At 40.3% G+C, this 16,272-nt stretch overlaps 1 protein-coding gene across 1 annotated transcript; it reads right to left on the bottom strand.

Annotated features, from left to right (window-relative positions):
- Positions 1–438: 438 nt before the first annotated feature.
- LOC144203376 (inositol hexakisphosphate kinase 2-like) lies at positions 439–15,490 on the bottom strand. The gene is made up of 6 exons (XM_077726773.1): positions 15,181–15,490; positions 5,556–6,248; positions 4,279–4,507; positions 3,326–3,510; positions 2,594–2,769; positions 439–2,306 (listed from the first exon to the last, which is right to left on the bottom strand). Exons 2-6 carry the CDS (start codon positions 5,806–5,808, stop codon positions 1,689–1,691), a joined length of 1,461 nt encoding a protein of 486 aa, XP_077582899.1. The 5' UTR covers positions 5,809–6,248; positions 15,181–15,490; the 3' UTR covers positions 439–1,688.
- Between the last annotated feature and the right edge of the window lie 782 nt (positions 15,491–16,272).

Genomic DNA, 16,272 nt, shown 5'->3' with positions numbered 1-16,272 from the left:
TACGCTGTCATCGCCACCCCCATCACAACTTCCCACTTTCCCAGTGGGGAGTCAAGTGGATCTTATCTCTTACGTTTCCCACCCATCGCGCCTGTTTCGCTCACTATTCCACTTGAACAAAAACATCCTAATGGGGCCCCGCGATCAGTACTCGTAGTTCTCAATCTTATCGACACTGTGATATTGGGCTTGTGAAAATGGGTCAGAATCCATGAGCTTAAAGTATCTGTCAGGTATTCGATTGACTCCCTCACTAGCTTGTATAATTGAATTGCAATATGGTCATTTTTTTCCATCAGTAGTGTTACCAATCCTTCTCATACCCTCATGCATTCACTCTTTCTAAAACCAGCTATATATGCTGCTTTGGGACCCAAATATGGAATACGATAGCATCAAAATCATATGGGATTCTTACAAAAGAAGAATGAACAAATATGCGTAGCACAAACCAAAGACTTTTATTCAGTCCCATTGACAAAACCAACAAACAAACAGTTATGCAACATTGCAGTATCCAAATATGTCATGTAACAATACTAATGAATATCATTATTGTAATAACATGGAATGTAATACTCTCCCTTTATATGTTTGGAGAATTTGCTCTCACAATAGGTGTTGTCCCATAAATAAATAAGTCTCTCGCCCTTTTTCTCGGATATTTATGAATATAGTTTCTGTAGTCTTCTCTTTGCATACAAATAGAGTAAAACTCACAAGCTTGATTTAACACACTCATCACAGCTGAATGTGTTAAGGGCATGAACTGGTCTTAATGCTCTCAATGGAAATGGAAACTATTCTGTAGCTTTCTTTCCCAAGTCTGCCTTTTTTTTTTGAGTCTTGTTAAAGCACGAGGACAAATGCGACATCTGCTGTGTTACGCAAACCTGACAAGTAGACAAAATGCAGCCAATCACCAACAAACTTGCTTGTGTAGTCCAGTTGGCGTTGAATGATCAGACAACACATGCTGTATTCGGAATCATTTCTATTAGATGAGAGGCCTACTTGAATACTACAGTGTGCCCCATAAAATTATCAAATATACTCAATCGTTCGTTCCTTGACTCCCAATAATGTTCGTTCATCTGTGTATGTCAATCTTGTTCCGTACTGCTTATCCTCACAAGTGTCACGGAGGATACGGGAGCCTATTCCAACCCGCTATTGACAGCAAGCAGGAGACTCCCTGAATTGGTTTCCAGCCAACTAAGTATCTATAAATCAAAGATACTATGAATAATGAAAGGCCAAAAAATAAATGCTCTCCACTAGATGACAGAAAATGACTTGATAATTTGTTTGTGACATTGTTTTTGTGCAATGTTCAGATGTTTGCACCGTCCCCGAAAAGCATGATTGCCTAAGTCATTTCAATGTAATTACAGGATATATAATTAAAACATAGCAATATATTTCCTAAAGACTTTTGTAGATTTACTGTCATCTAGATGATGATATTCTGCTAAAATTGGATCTAGGCTACCAGATTGTTAGTATCCATTTTCCAAAAATGTTATACTATCAGCCTAAAGTTTTGTGCTTCATCGCAAAGAAGATGATTAAACTCTTATGGAATATACCCTCAACAAGAGCCATACACATTGGTGATCTGGATAGCCAATGATTCTGAAAACAGCATTGGTGACTGGAAAGACACCTTCTTCCAAGGCATCGAGCACCTAGTCTGAGCCATGGTTCTCCAGCTCGGAGATAATATTGATCAGATTCTGCAGGCCGAAGATATATCCGGTGTCCTGGCCCTCATGGACCACGCTGTCCTCGCGGTAATGTCTGCACGTGGTGTGGGCAAAGTCAATCATCCGCACATCCACCGCCGGGCCGCGTGCATCCGAGCGGGGAGGGCAGCCGCTACAGGGAAAACTGCCACTGTCCTCAGCAGAAATGGAAGGACCACGGGTGAAATCCAGCGCACTAGCTACCCCGATGTCTTCCTCCTCCGCTTCTGCTTCCTCCTCATCCTCATCTTCGTCATCTTCGTCATCTTCGTCATCTTCCTCAGAGAGGCCGCCCTCAGTGCGTCGCCTTGTGTGCTTTCGGTGCGGTGCCCCATCGTATATGATGAGTAGAGAGCTGGAGTAGAAGCGGTATGATTCGCAGGCCTCCAGAGCGGCCTGCATATCCCGGAGCCGGCGGAGCACCGGTGACAGAAGTTCGTGACGCAGGCGCCGTCCGCTGTGGAAGAACTGGCCCAGAGCCTCTTTAAAGTCTGACAGTGTGAGTTTACGGCCGTGGTACTTGTTCATGAACATCAGCTGGTCCGTGTCGGACTGATACACCTGTCGAAAGAGCAAAATCAGGGTGCTTGTTCAAATTATATGTCACACTATTATCATACGTACAGACTGTACGCACATAAATACCATGTAAAAGCTCAATAAGAATCTCAACAACAAGAGGTGGGCTAGGATTTGGGTAATAATTATTTTGATTTATGAAATAAATGTATGCAAATGATTACCTTTTAACTTATTACAGCTATATGTCAGAAATGAACTTTACTGTAATATTAATGGAGAGAGGACATAATGTATTTTGTGGCTTTCGTGTGTTTATATGAAAGTACCTGCATGCCGCACAGTCGAACGCCTATGGACGCTGACGTGCTCTGCTGGCACTTGCGGATCTGAACGGCTTTTTTCTCTTCTGAAGCGTCATCTCCATGCTGGCGCGTGCCCATTTTTAGGTCCAACACGCAAGGCACGGTGTGCTGCCACGTGAGGTTCTCCAACAGGATGAATTCTGGCACCATGAGTCAAGGAAAAGTGTGACCAAAGTGTGGTGGAAATATCACACAATCAAACATTAATAACTTTTTTTTATGATTTCAGAGTCTCCAATCTATAATAACTCTCTGGCCGCCATTGATGGTCAACAATGGGCGTCAATGGCACTGAAACATGATCCTTCATCTGCTTTACTAACTAGCAAAACACATACTACTTAAAATAATAGAACTCAATGAATTATAAAATGCTGTCTTTAGTTTTGAGTGTATATGAATTTGTTCTTGTATCACACTAGGAAAAAAATTTAACAAACTATCTTCTGGGGACGGACATGTGCTGTCTATTGTTGTGTCTCGTGTCAGTGAGAAGGTCATAACAATCCATGACGGGTGCACTTTAGTAAGGTGACACCAAGGTACAAAGACATTACAAGTTGGCTATTGTGCCAGAACGCCTCGAGTCTTCACCAAGCTATTGTGCGTAGTATTCTATAAAAAGCGGTCTGTTAATGTCATTTCATTAACACGTTTTTCATTTGTGACAATGTGCCTTCGGCATTGAAAGGATACTGTGTTGATTACGGTGCTTGGCGCTGTCCTTCATCCTCTGTAGGTGCTGTTGGTGACACTTGAGGCTCCAAGGGTTGTGTTTGAGCTGCGGGACAGCGTTGCTGTGGTTGCGCTCCAGGTGGTAGTACAGAACCTCAGCCTGCTGAAACCACTCCAGTTCCATGTCTTCCTGCAGCTTGAGAATGCTGAATAGCGGAGGAAAAATAGACTCTTGAGCATTATTTTCATCACTCAAGTTATATACAGCGAGATCTAGATAAATTTGTGACAATATAGAAGTCAAAGCCTCTCTCCTGTATGGATCCTGGGAATTTGCGACCCTCAGCATTGTAAAAGGAGACGCTTTTATCTACTTTGCTTTTAAAGCAGAACTCAACCCAGCGGGCTGCTGTGGACACTTTGACATAGTGGCATATGTCATCCCACAATCAGATGAGTCACGCCATCGTCTGGTGCGGCAGACTTGTCAGCAAGTATTAATTGCTTTCAACACAACAAACCAAGTCACAGATGTACTTCACACACTAGTGAGTTTGTCAGTAAGCACCATTGCACATTGGCCGTATCCTATTATCTGTTACCAATCGCAGTCAACCCCCATGTATTTAGAATTAGTGTTCACAAATTCACCTATATGTATTTTTTTCCCGAGTGACGATTTGGCATCATTTGTTGAAATGCTCAAATGTGTAGTAAAATGTTTTGTGAAGGCAATACGACAACATCATGCAATTCTTCCGCTGCCAAGTAACAATGATGAAGTGATTTATGATACTTCATTTGTACTGCTTTTATTGAAATAGTCTTCATGGATATGATGTTCTGTTACCAGGCCTTTTTTTTCACTGTAGGCTGAATATGTCGGGTGTTCATTTGCAGTCATGAATGTTTGTTTATCTGCCACCGGGCAATAACAACATCAATCTCTGGAATGAAGATTTCTGGCTTTTCACCTCTTTTCTTTGCGCGAGTGGCGGCTGCGTCCCTCTTTGCTGACATTTTCGCTTTCCACAAGTGGCGAGGGCACCATGTTGTTTCCCCACTTTAACATCTTGCTTTTGGGCTCGCTGTCGGTCGAGGGGTCCTTGTTCTCCAAATCTGCAGCTGGGTCGCTGTGAAGGGGATATGCGATGAGGCAGAGGTTCCCATCTTCATCTTCCTCAAAGCTCACAGACACGACACCTGAAAGAAGGCGAGTGCAACGTTAATACAGTCAAATTGCTGTTGCCCAGAAACTAAAACCATTTTTTCCATTTGATAAAAATGTAAAAATAATATTGATGCAGGAACCATTAGAAGACTTATAACTTTCAACATCTAAAACAACTCTAGACAACAGACATTTTTGAGTCTAATCACAAAAGACCGCAAACTACAAAAGTGGTAATAAAATACCATACCAGGACACAAAGGCATCCAAAGCATAGTACAGATACTTTTATTGTATACATGACATAAAATATTTTACTGCAAAAGGGCAAATATAAAAGAAACGCAGAACCTTTGCAACTTTCCCTCCGAGTGAAAATGCAAACGCGGACATTTTGTGTAGCGAGGTCGTGAGAAAGAAGATAAGGTGACAAAGATGCTGACAGAAAACCAGGCAATGCTGGCAGAGCAACAAAACAGACAAAAGAGATAGGTGGGATTTTCCCACTCTTCTTTGCTAACGTAATTCCTTTTTTTTTTTAAACTGGACACAAAAAATGTCAATACAGCTTGTAGCATGACCTATCACTTATCTGGACGGGGGTACAAATAATGACACCTGTGAGTGAACCAGAAGCATGTAGAAGTGTATAAAAAATAGCAAAGACCGACCCAACAAAAAAAAAAAGCTTACTACCTGTCTTTTCAAACCGGCAAATCTTGTTCAAGATGCGGGACAAACTGTGTGAGGGTGATGTGCTCAACCAATCTGACAGTATCTGGATGCATGCAAATATGACTTCTCAGAAATCCAAGCCGGTATTATGCACTTAAACGTTTTGTGGTATCACAAGCACAAGGAAGCACCTGTTATTGGTTGACACATAGTAGCCTACCCACCTTGCTCATCTGACCTCCTGTGCAAACCTACAAGCCCAAACAAACGAAAAACCAGCAGTCCCATTTGCTGTGCCTTGCATTCTATGACGCAGCGCCCCCCCCTGTGGCGCGATGTCACATTTCCTTCCACTTGGCAGCAGTAAACAAAACATGCATAATCCGAATGAGCATTTTTTTTTACCTCTGTACTGGGGAGTGAACCTTCTCATCTCAGCCGGTAGGCTCTTGTAGAACTGATGCTCACGGGGGATGAGGGGCTTGCAGATGGTCTGCTCCCCAAAGCGTAGGACGCAAGAATGGCCCCCCACCTGGTGGATGAAGGGCTCAAGTATGACCCCTTTGTCCGTGTAACACTGCGGTTGCTGCTGCGTTTTCTGCTTCTGGATCTCTGCATTCTTGGCTCGCTGGGCCTGAGCCTCGGTAGCCGGACTCATCCTCCTCGGGCCCTGGCCACACTTCGGGGGGCATCAGCCTTCTCACTGCGGATGTGTGCACGGAAAAGGCGCAGTGCAGGCTAGGTTAGGTCGTGTTATTGTCTCCCGTGCAGATGACCTGCGTCCTCATGAGCAGACGACTGGGATGCTCATCAAAACAAAGCCAGGAGGAAAAGGAACAGGAACTACAGGAGAGCAGGAATAACCTGCTCTGATTTCATGGACTAGATATGTCTCCTTGCCTCCGCTTCTGGTATGGCACAGAAGAGAGATTTAGAAGCAGACGGACGACGTTTGACAGTCCGAAGAAGGATGAAGGCTCTCTGACAGCGAAGGCTGTGCTCACCACTTGAAAGCGATGCCCAGTTTGACACAGGCCGCGCCCCTTTTAGAGATGACAACCAATCGGGAGCGTCCAAAGCAAGTGGTTGGGTGGCAACCTATGTGCGGGAGGAGAGAGAGAAGGAGAGAGAGGATGAAGAACAGGCTGTTTGTTTGTTTGGAGGGGGAAGGGAGAAGGAGGAAGAATAACAAAAGTGGAGGGTGGGGGATAAATTCGGAGGGTTTGAAGAGCCAAGCAACATTTGCTAAATTAATATTTGCAAGGACAGTTGTCCCTCCAGTGGGACGCTCTCCCCCTTTGTTTGTTAGCACATCTGCATAACAGGTCTCAGATTAAGGGTCCAATCCCCATCGTGTTCCAACCTTCCTGTCTGGAGTTTGCATGTTCTCACTGTGCCTGAATGGCTTTTCTTTGGGTTTTATTCAACCCCAATAATCATCATGTTGTCATTCAACAAGAATATATGTCAAACCAAGCTTCTATTCACATTCTTTTTAAGAAGAATTGAGAACAGGATGTGGTCCAACTAGTATGAACTGGGAAAGCAGACAACTGCCAAGACCTTGTGCTGCGAGTGAAAGTGGAAAATTAAATCCTCACCTCACAGGCTCCTACCTCCTCTTGACACAGATTATTAGTTGGCAAAATAACATGGGATTAACTACTGTCTTCATTCACATGCATGTCTTTTCAAGACTTGAGACTGTGTTAATTTTGTGCATTGAAGTCTTGCTATGCAATATTAAAGAATTTTTCACGACTAACAAGAAATCCTTAGGCTTTTCCTGGGCGCGTGTGAACATATACGTACTGTACATTCAAGTTGGCCCGGCAGAGCAAAGAATAGCGCCAGAAAGATCGTCACTAATCTTTCTAATCCGGCCTCTTGGAACACAAGAGGAAAAAAATAGCCCATGACAAACAAGGACAAAATAGCCCATAAGTCACACTTGAACTAGCTTTAAAGCATTTTAACTGTGCACAACGAGTTGGAATATATCATGTGATTCCTGAACCTTACTTTGCACACAATACACACTATTTCTTATCAGGGAGATCAGAACTACTACATTTTGTTGCATGGCTTCTTGTCACAGAGTACAATAAAAATCCTGTCACTCAAAGTACATCCACGTTGAGTTACGACATGTTTTCGCACGGAGAGATATTTTTTAACCCGTTCAGGGACAGTGGTCTCTGCAGTAGACGTCTAATCAAAAATTGGGATTGTCTTGACTAATATATAGCCTGTTCAGATCGAATCCTTTCATTTTAAATGGACAGGACTTCCATTGCTGTTAATGTTAGCTAAAAAGAGCTGTTACATAACAAAAAATAGATAAAATGTGGCTTGCCATATATGGATGCAATAAAAAAAACAAAACGAATTTGTGCATTAAAGGTTAAAGAAATTAAGTCCCTCATCTAGTGAACACACAGGTTGCTCTTCAAGTTTAAGTGCAACTCAAAAACTCCCATTCTAATTACCACGAAACATTGTGGAAGGGTGTGGCATGAACCAAGCCCATCCACGTAATTATTAATAATAAGAAGCGAATGGCATCTGATATAACAAAGTACTTAAACAATAGTGACTAGAAACACAAAAGTACTGTATGTGCAGGTCAACTTTTGAAGCAGGTGCAGTATGACACAAAAGCATATTTAAAAATGGAATGTTCCCCATTATTTGTCTCAAATTGTAGACATTTATTGTCATTTATGAAAATAGAGCCAGTTTAAAGTTTAATTTTCTATGTATTATTGTAAATGTTGGAGATTGTATTAGTCTGTCTGAGACAATTAGCTAACCAAGATTTTTTTTAAATGCAACAAACATCAGCAGAATGCAATACATTCACATGCTCTTGAGTCACATCAAATGCAAGGAAAGGTTTTGGTCTCTGGCTTGGTTAGAGGTCACCTGGGGCTTATCACAATGTGTCTGTTTCCATTGGTGTGTGCACAGGATGCACAAAGACATGAGTGGAGTCCAACAGGAAGTTGGATTCTTGTCCATAACTTGCACGTAGCATGCAATTCCAAAAATATCCCCCCTGACAACATTGGAGCTTTTCTAACCTCCACACAAGGACTGATTCAAATCAAATATTCTTTACTAAATAGAACAAATGCAACTGGAATATAGTGGGAAAGAATATGAGTGAGGTAAAGTAGGTTGATGCTTTATAGAATCAGGTCAGGAGCCGCTTCAGGGCTTTACAGCTTGTTAGGGCGTCCCAGAAATTTGATTGGCATACCTGAGACTCGGTCACAGCATGAATGGAACGTGCTCCTGTGTTTTCTACATTATTGAATCAGCAGGTAATTTAGGTCAGGATATTTCCAGAAATAGAAAGAAAACTACTAAAAAAATGTGTACATACTAAAGCTATGACACTGATTGAACCTGAAAAAAAAAAACTAAAACCTAATGTATTAGCAATTTGGAGTTTTCAATAAACCAAATGCGAGTTGAACATATCATCTTTTTGCTCACTCTCAAGTTTAATAGTTGATAACACAAATTTAAAAAAAACTATTTTAAAGATATAGTTTACCTGAGCTGAGCAGTATATGGGCACTGTACATAGGATGGCATACAGACAATGGAAAAATGAATTTACAGTAACGACCTTGAAGATACACAAACACGTGCGTGGCACCCCTGGCACCTAACTCCTATATAGTGGAAAAGGTTTTACCTGCATTGTGATCTAAAGGGTCATTTTCCAGACTGATCCTCTCACATCACTAGATGTAAATCCGTGAAGCAAATCCTTCTGGGTCACCAAACACACCAGCGCAAACTAAAAATACGACATGCAATAGACAATTTGAGCGGTGTGGCGTCTATTAATACTCAATTTTGCTTTAGAATACAAGAGGGCTGCTACACACAAACACACAGGAAATTTGCTGGCTGATATCCATAACAAAGATGTAAAGATCACGTTTGTGCGATAGTATGTTGGCTTTGAGTGTGAGGACAAATTTAGATGGCCTGCACGAGTGTAGCGACAGGCTTTTTGTGGATGAGAGCATTAAACTCACTCAATCGGTACACACAGCATCTTCAAGCTAAAGTGTCATTGGATTTAATGTGTGACAAAAAGGTTTCTGTTTAAAATCTTTACAACATAAAAGGTGAATATGCTGCCCACTACATCATGGAAGAAAATGGTTACCACAAGGGCTGGTTTTATGTTATTGCAACCATGTTCTTCCTTCAAGGAAAATCATAATAGTTTTCAGTTACTTTTACACTGCATTTCCATCAAAATGAATGTTGGTATGTGCAAATTTCCCTCAATTTTCCTACTCGTCAATTGGGCTTTTGTTAATGACGCAAAGGTCCAAGTGCAGCCCTTTGGCCAGATTTGACCCTGAATTGTCATGAAGGCTTATTCTAGTTAGTTGTCCAGTTCTGTCAAGTTCAATTATATTTTGAAAGGCCACATCAGATGCTCAGTGGTCCCAAAATGCCTTTCTTATTTAAATATCAATAATTGTAATGGCATTATACTTGTATAATGACAATAAAAGCATTCAATTCAATTCAATTCAATACACAACACCAATGATCTGGTAATTCCACATTTGAAAGACAGCGAACGGGTGTTTGTCTCGTTACATCCCTGACATTTCAACACCTTTAACTGTGTCAGGCATGATTGTCCACAAACACACATCACATGGACAGGAGAGGGGAATGGGAGCAGGTTGCCAACAACCCTCATTCCAGATAGAAATACATTCATCTCAGCCACCACAAATGACATCGCCTACACACCGAATCACACGCTATTAAAAGGAAACAATGGCCTAAGTACAATGGAATGCCCCTCTGCAAAGCACTGTGCACAGCTAAACTGAATTTGTATGCAACTCAAGTCTTACCCAAAAAGGTAAAGCAACTTAAGCCATGACAATATGTTAACATCTCTGTATAAACTAGAATAACTATGGAAAATAGACAGATGTTTTGGTGACACAAATGCAGCCATTCAAGTAAAAGCTTTGCATTGTGAATTCTATATTTGAAGTCACCCTTGTACACTCCCGTCGATTCACACACTGAAAGGTGACAAATCTAACTGACAGTGTGCCTGGGACAAGACCTTGGAGCTATATTACAAATCCTGCATGTTTTGACTGAGTTTAGAAATAGCAAATGCTTCTCACTGTTTGAGAGAAGGAACATTGATGTATTCCCTCCTCCCTTAGCTATTTGGCAAGAATTGTTGTTCTATAGGCTGTTGCAATTATGTCAACTAAAATATGCACACAAACACCAATCCTTTAAATCATCTCTACCCAAGGGCGTTGTTTTAACATGGTGCTTGTGTGAAGCACAGCAGAGAATGTGAGTGAGACCTGAAAACTATATGTTTGCACAGAATTGGCAGAGAGATGTATGTTTCTATGCCACACATTATGCAGGTGTGTGGGACACGTGAGGAGGAGTGCACATGTCAAAAAGATCAGGAAAGTGCCTTGCCAGTCAAAAAAGCTTTACCCTATTCAAATAATTATATTGTGCCACTCGGTACTTTTCATCATTTGCAGAGTGAACATCCAGTACCAATTTTGCGCAGCTATTTTACCATCTTTAAAAAAAAAAAAATTCAAACAAGCAGTCTGACTCCCTGTTACACCTACCTCAAGTGGGGAAACCATTTGTATTCATCATTTTCAGGCACAATAGACTTTAACTCCAATTTTGGCTCAAAACCTTACTTCTGATTAAACAAAAAATGAGCGGTTAGTGTGTGGCCAGCTGTTGGATAACCTTGCATTACATTTCAGCTCAATACAACACAACTTTATATAGAAATAATGTTTTAATTTAATTTGTACCTCTCTTTGACCAAGTGTATTAAGTGTGGGTTTGGATCCAGCACCCCATGACTGTAATTGCCATTAGCCTTGTTGAAAATGAATGAATAAATTATCATTTGCATTTCTTATTCATAATATACATTACATCAGAACGACAGACTAAACAATATTGAAGGGATCAAAGAAACAAACCACACACACGTGTACACACACACACACACACACACACACACACACACACACACACACACACACACACACACACACACACACACACACACACACACGCCCATACCTACACATCGCTCAAAATAGAAATGGCCTCAATACCACTGGTCTTGTTTACCTCGAAGGTGTTTTCAGCATGAAAGATTTGCATAAAAGCATTTCACCTGAAGGCAAAAACCACAAAAAGCAAGTTCCTCACAAACTCTATTGCAGTTTGCATTCCATTAAACCAGCAGCCAGCTGTCCTAGAGCAATAAATAAAGACTAAATTACATAGATAAATTGAGTCATAGGAACATACATACCGAGTCGCTCCATGAGATCTATGTATATTGGAAGAAATGATGCACAGGACCACAATAGAATAGCACATGCGACTTAGATCTAATATGCAGCAAATATGGAAATAATTAAATGGTTCTGAAAACTTCCTCAATTTTGAAGAGCATTTTTTGGATGAATGTGTACATTAAGGGATCCAAGTCATTCACTTTAAAGACAATGATACTAAATAGCAAATCTGACAGCAGGTTCTGGTTTAAAATGCAATTCAACTCCCAAGCAGAACTAAAACCCAAATGAGATTACCACATGCTGTCTGGAGATTAAAACTGGGCACACTCTCCAGACTAAGACATGATGACTAATTTGTAAATTCCCGCCACCAAGGTGAGACGCAGCCCTGATAGTCGCTCACTTGAAGAGGATTGAAGTCCAAGAAGCACTTATGTCTGCCAGCCTTAATCTTGTTATGATACTCTTCCAATGTTACGGTCTTTCTTAATGTGTTTTGATTGTCATTTCAACATTAATTACAAATCAATTCAATACGATAATATAGAAATTCCTATTTTAGGCAGTCTCAGGACACAGAACATCCCACTCGTGCTTTTGTATGTAACCTGTGATTGACAAGAAACTACTGCAGGGTTTTATCTGTCAAGCCAACTTGGATAGGTTTCTGCAGACCACGACCCTGAGCAGCACAAACGGTGCAGAAAATGGATGAATGGGTGGACTGGAGGTGTGTATGACCACATAAATGTGGCAGCAACTTAATCTTGCAAGTGTCAGTGAAACATGTTGCCCCAAGATTGAGCTTCAGTTAATAGAGAGAAGACATGAGGTCATCAAACGGGCATCTATGTCTCTCCTGTTTCCAGTAACAGCCAATCACATGCTGGTGGATGTCAGCCTTGGTGGCTATCTGAAAAGTTAGGGAATCCTTATAGCATTCTGTCTTATGCAACAGCCCAGAATTGCTCCTCTGGTACATTTTAGACATTATAACGAAGGGCCACAATGTTCTTTTTTCAGTTCCCAATGAATGAATGGCTAAGGATACTTGGAATGAGTAGAACATGTTCACTCATAAGAGCAAAATTAACTCTCAAGGTTGTTCAGAAAACATGTGACAATATTATAAAAATAACCTCCATAAAGAGTAGCAAAAAACATGAACAACTCAGCTACTTTTAACATTGATCTAATTTCTGCTTGCTGTACATTATTACATTTCCTTCAAAGGAGGATTCATTCAAATTGTCTCTTTTTGCTTAAAGTGTCATTTATCATCATAATAAAGCATGAGGTTGGAAAACAACACAGATTTTGATAATACTGTGAATCCTAGCTCATTGTTGATGTATATTATAACCAGTGTAGTTAAACACAATTTGGTAGTTTTAATTCATTTATTTTTTAACTTATTATATATAATCAATGTAAGGTGGCACAGTTATGACTGCTTGGCGCAACAACTCCCACTTCTGCTATGTGGGATTCGAACCCAAGCTTGCATCAAGTCAGGCAAACGTACCCTACATCAAGTGCCATCATCTTTGACAGTATTTGAGCAACATTGTTACTTACATAAGAGACCAGGTATTGTTTGGTCCGTGGAGAAAGACAAGAGGGCCTGCTGCAGACTGATATCAACTAACAAAAGTGCTTTGGAGTGATAGCCAGTCCTGGCAACAGGATTTATAGCGCGTGTGTGCTTGGGTGTGTGTATATTTTAGAGAAGGAAACCCATGCATATCATCTTTACTTTCTGGAGTCTACCCAAAAGATGAGTTTCCATTTTGGCCCGTGTCTGTGGTGTTTGCATGCAATCTGTTGCGTCTATTTTGAACTGCCTTATTCAGAAAGCTATAAAACAGATGGTGTGAACAGCTCTGATGCACCAACACCGATGATAGAAATGAAAGCCTGGCTGCAGATGAGAAACAAGCAGCAATTGGAAAGGTCCTTTACTGACACATGTTGCTGTGGTGGTGTATTGAATAACATAACCATAACTCCTTACCTCAACTGCTTGGTCACTTGTGTTTTCAAAAGGCACTATAGTCTACAAAACTGACAACTAACTTGCCTTTAATGCCTTGTTGTCTGAACATGCTATTCATAAAAATGGCACAATTTGTCACAGTCCCTAAATGATCACATTTCCGTGTTTTTTCTTAGTGTTTTTGTTATTTGTTTGCATTCTAAATGTGAATTTGTTGGTATTAAACAGTGCTTAACCAGAGTATTTTCCAATAAATAGTGAGACAGCTAACACAAGATATGCTGTGAATTATGTTATGTTTAAATATAATAACAAGGAACATATGCCATATCTAGTAGCCCGGGTCTAAAACCGGTCCAAATAAGCATGCATGCAATTACATGTCAGTTGCTTTGAAAAAATCTGCAGATAATTCTGAGTAAAAGCTTTCCCCTGTTCTAGGAATTAGTTCAAGAATTGGTGGGTTGGTTCATTACTTTCTACTCAGTCAGTGTGCCGTTGACAATGTCTCTGTTTTGTCTCAAAGGACACCAGTCGCACACACTTGGGCTCCAGCACAATGGTGTGTTATGTCACAAAAGAGTTGAAAAACAGCTTAGTAATTCATTTCTCCATTTTTGTTCAGAATTGCAACCATGCAAGTTGTCCAAAACAATATTCATTGTTTTGTTTGCTTGGCGGTAGCCTGGTGTGATATCTACTTTTAAGTTGTGCAGTCAAGTTTTAATCTCCCGTTGCCTGGAAAGTTGGTCATAAAGATGATGACCCAAGGCATTCTAAGAATTAAAACGTGAAAGCTTGCTTCGTCTTCAAGCCAGTGCACACATGCCTCAGGAAACAATATCAAAGTTGTGCATGTATATGCATGAAGAAAAATCATAAATAAAAAAATAAAAAAAGAAGTAACTTCATATAACATGGCTTCAATTTTTTTTGTTGACTCTTCTGGCTGTCAGCTGATCTATTAAATAGCACACTAGTCATAAATCTAATTTTCAAAGGGTAATTTAATAAGCTGGTCTTAAGAAGCAGAGCCAATATTCATTCTGTCACGCTATAAAAATACCTGTAGTCCTGTATAAAAAAAGAGGAATTGCCTAGGAATAGGTAACACCATCTCAGTGGTCTTGAATAAGTTAGAGTAACAAATGAATGAATGAAAGCATGATAAGCGTGTTGACCACACAGATTAACAAGCCACTCTTTGTCAAAATGACATGCCTTGGTCCACATCTAGTTTAGAAAAGCAGAGTTTGTTCAAAGGCAAGCAAACAATGGTAAAAGTCACACTGCTCAAGTTATGTAAGCCCCTAACCAAAGCCCGATTGTCCGGGACGTGTGTGAGAGCGGGCTTCACAAAAGGAGAAATCAAGAAAGGAGTCCGGATTCATTAGAGCCAGAACATCCTCCTCCACCTGCAATCTCAATTCGCTGAGTGGAGACCTTGGCTTGCAATTTGCCGGCAAAGTAGCAAGCCACCAGCAAACCAAAATAAAGCGATGGAAAAATGCAGCAAATATCTTGTCCAAGTCCACAGAGCAAAGGTTGGGCAAATGGCAATGATGACTATTAAATAAAAGCAGTTTGGAGTGCCTGACGTAACACATCTGGCTTGAAATGTTCATGCCACCCAACAAGTCTAAAACGTACATAAACAAAGAGAGAATACCTTTTGATTCTTCTGTCAGTCACCCCACAATGTTTGTTCTCTAGGCCGCTTTCTGCTAGGTTGTTATCAATGGACTGTTGATTGGTACATCAGCACACAGCCAACTGGCCATTCATCCAAATTTCAATGGGAATGACGCAAATCCTCGGTTCGTTGTCTTGCCTGTGGCCTGCTGTTGGACTGCGGCCCTCGACAACATGGTCCATAACAACTGAGAAAATACAAGAAACTGGCAAATAGGATCTCAGGATATTCTTTAGCTCTTTGCACATCTAACCATTTGCAAAAGAGCAAAAAAAAGTGTCTTACAGAGAATTTTGGAAGGTAAAAAAACTGATGTTAAGACACATTTTTTTGTGAAAGATTTTGTATACAAACTACTTACTTTTTTTTCTTTGCTTTTTATTGCTTGCCCTTATTAGGGTCATTCAATTGAATTGTTAAGGGAGCCCTAACTACTGATTAATCACTAATTAACTTTAATGACGCAAATAGGTAAACAGTCCAATAGTCAGTTTTGTGTATTCAGTGAAACTAATGTAATAAAGACACAAACATACTAAAAAATAAATCGAACATTTAGAATTCTTACAGTAAGGATATAGAGCTGATATCCAATCCAAGTATATCAGAGGTTAACTTTGAATATACACATGATAAATGAAATATAACCACAGTTTTGTAATATTTTTTCTGTGAAATTTTGTATATTGTTATGCTTATCATGGGAATATAGAAGTTACAGGATTGGAGTAGTAATTATTACAAAATATTGCCACCTACTGGGCATTTTCGTATGTTGTCGCTGTAGTTTATTGTGGTTTCTCCTGTCTGGAATAAACAACAGAAATGACACTATAGACAGAAGGAATAGGATTAGGATTAATTGAAAAGAAAAGAACACCTATAAATGTATTTCATTAGTGTGAGTAGGGTATGATTCCAAAGAGTAATAAAGGTATATAATACTTAAACATCTGAAACAAAGGGGTCACCGTCAATGCTTATCTAAGGTCAGCAATCAAAGTACATGTAAAGTTGATGGTACATCTGGCTGCTCAGTTCTGTTGCAGAAAATTAGAGATTCCATGA

Source organism: Stigmatopora nigra, chromosome 10 (genome assembly GCF_051989575.1).
Source record: "Stigmatopora nigra isolate UIUO_SnigA chromosome 10, RoL_Snig_1.1, whole genome shotgun sequence".
Taxonomy (NCBI): Eukaryota; Metazoa; Chordata; class Actinopteri; order Syngnathiformes; family Syngnathidae; genus Stigmatopora; species Stigmatopora nigra.
Note: the sequence above shows the minus strand (reverse complement) of the source record. Positions and strands in the feature narration are given on the sequence as shown.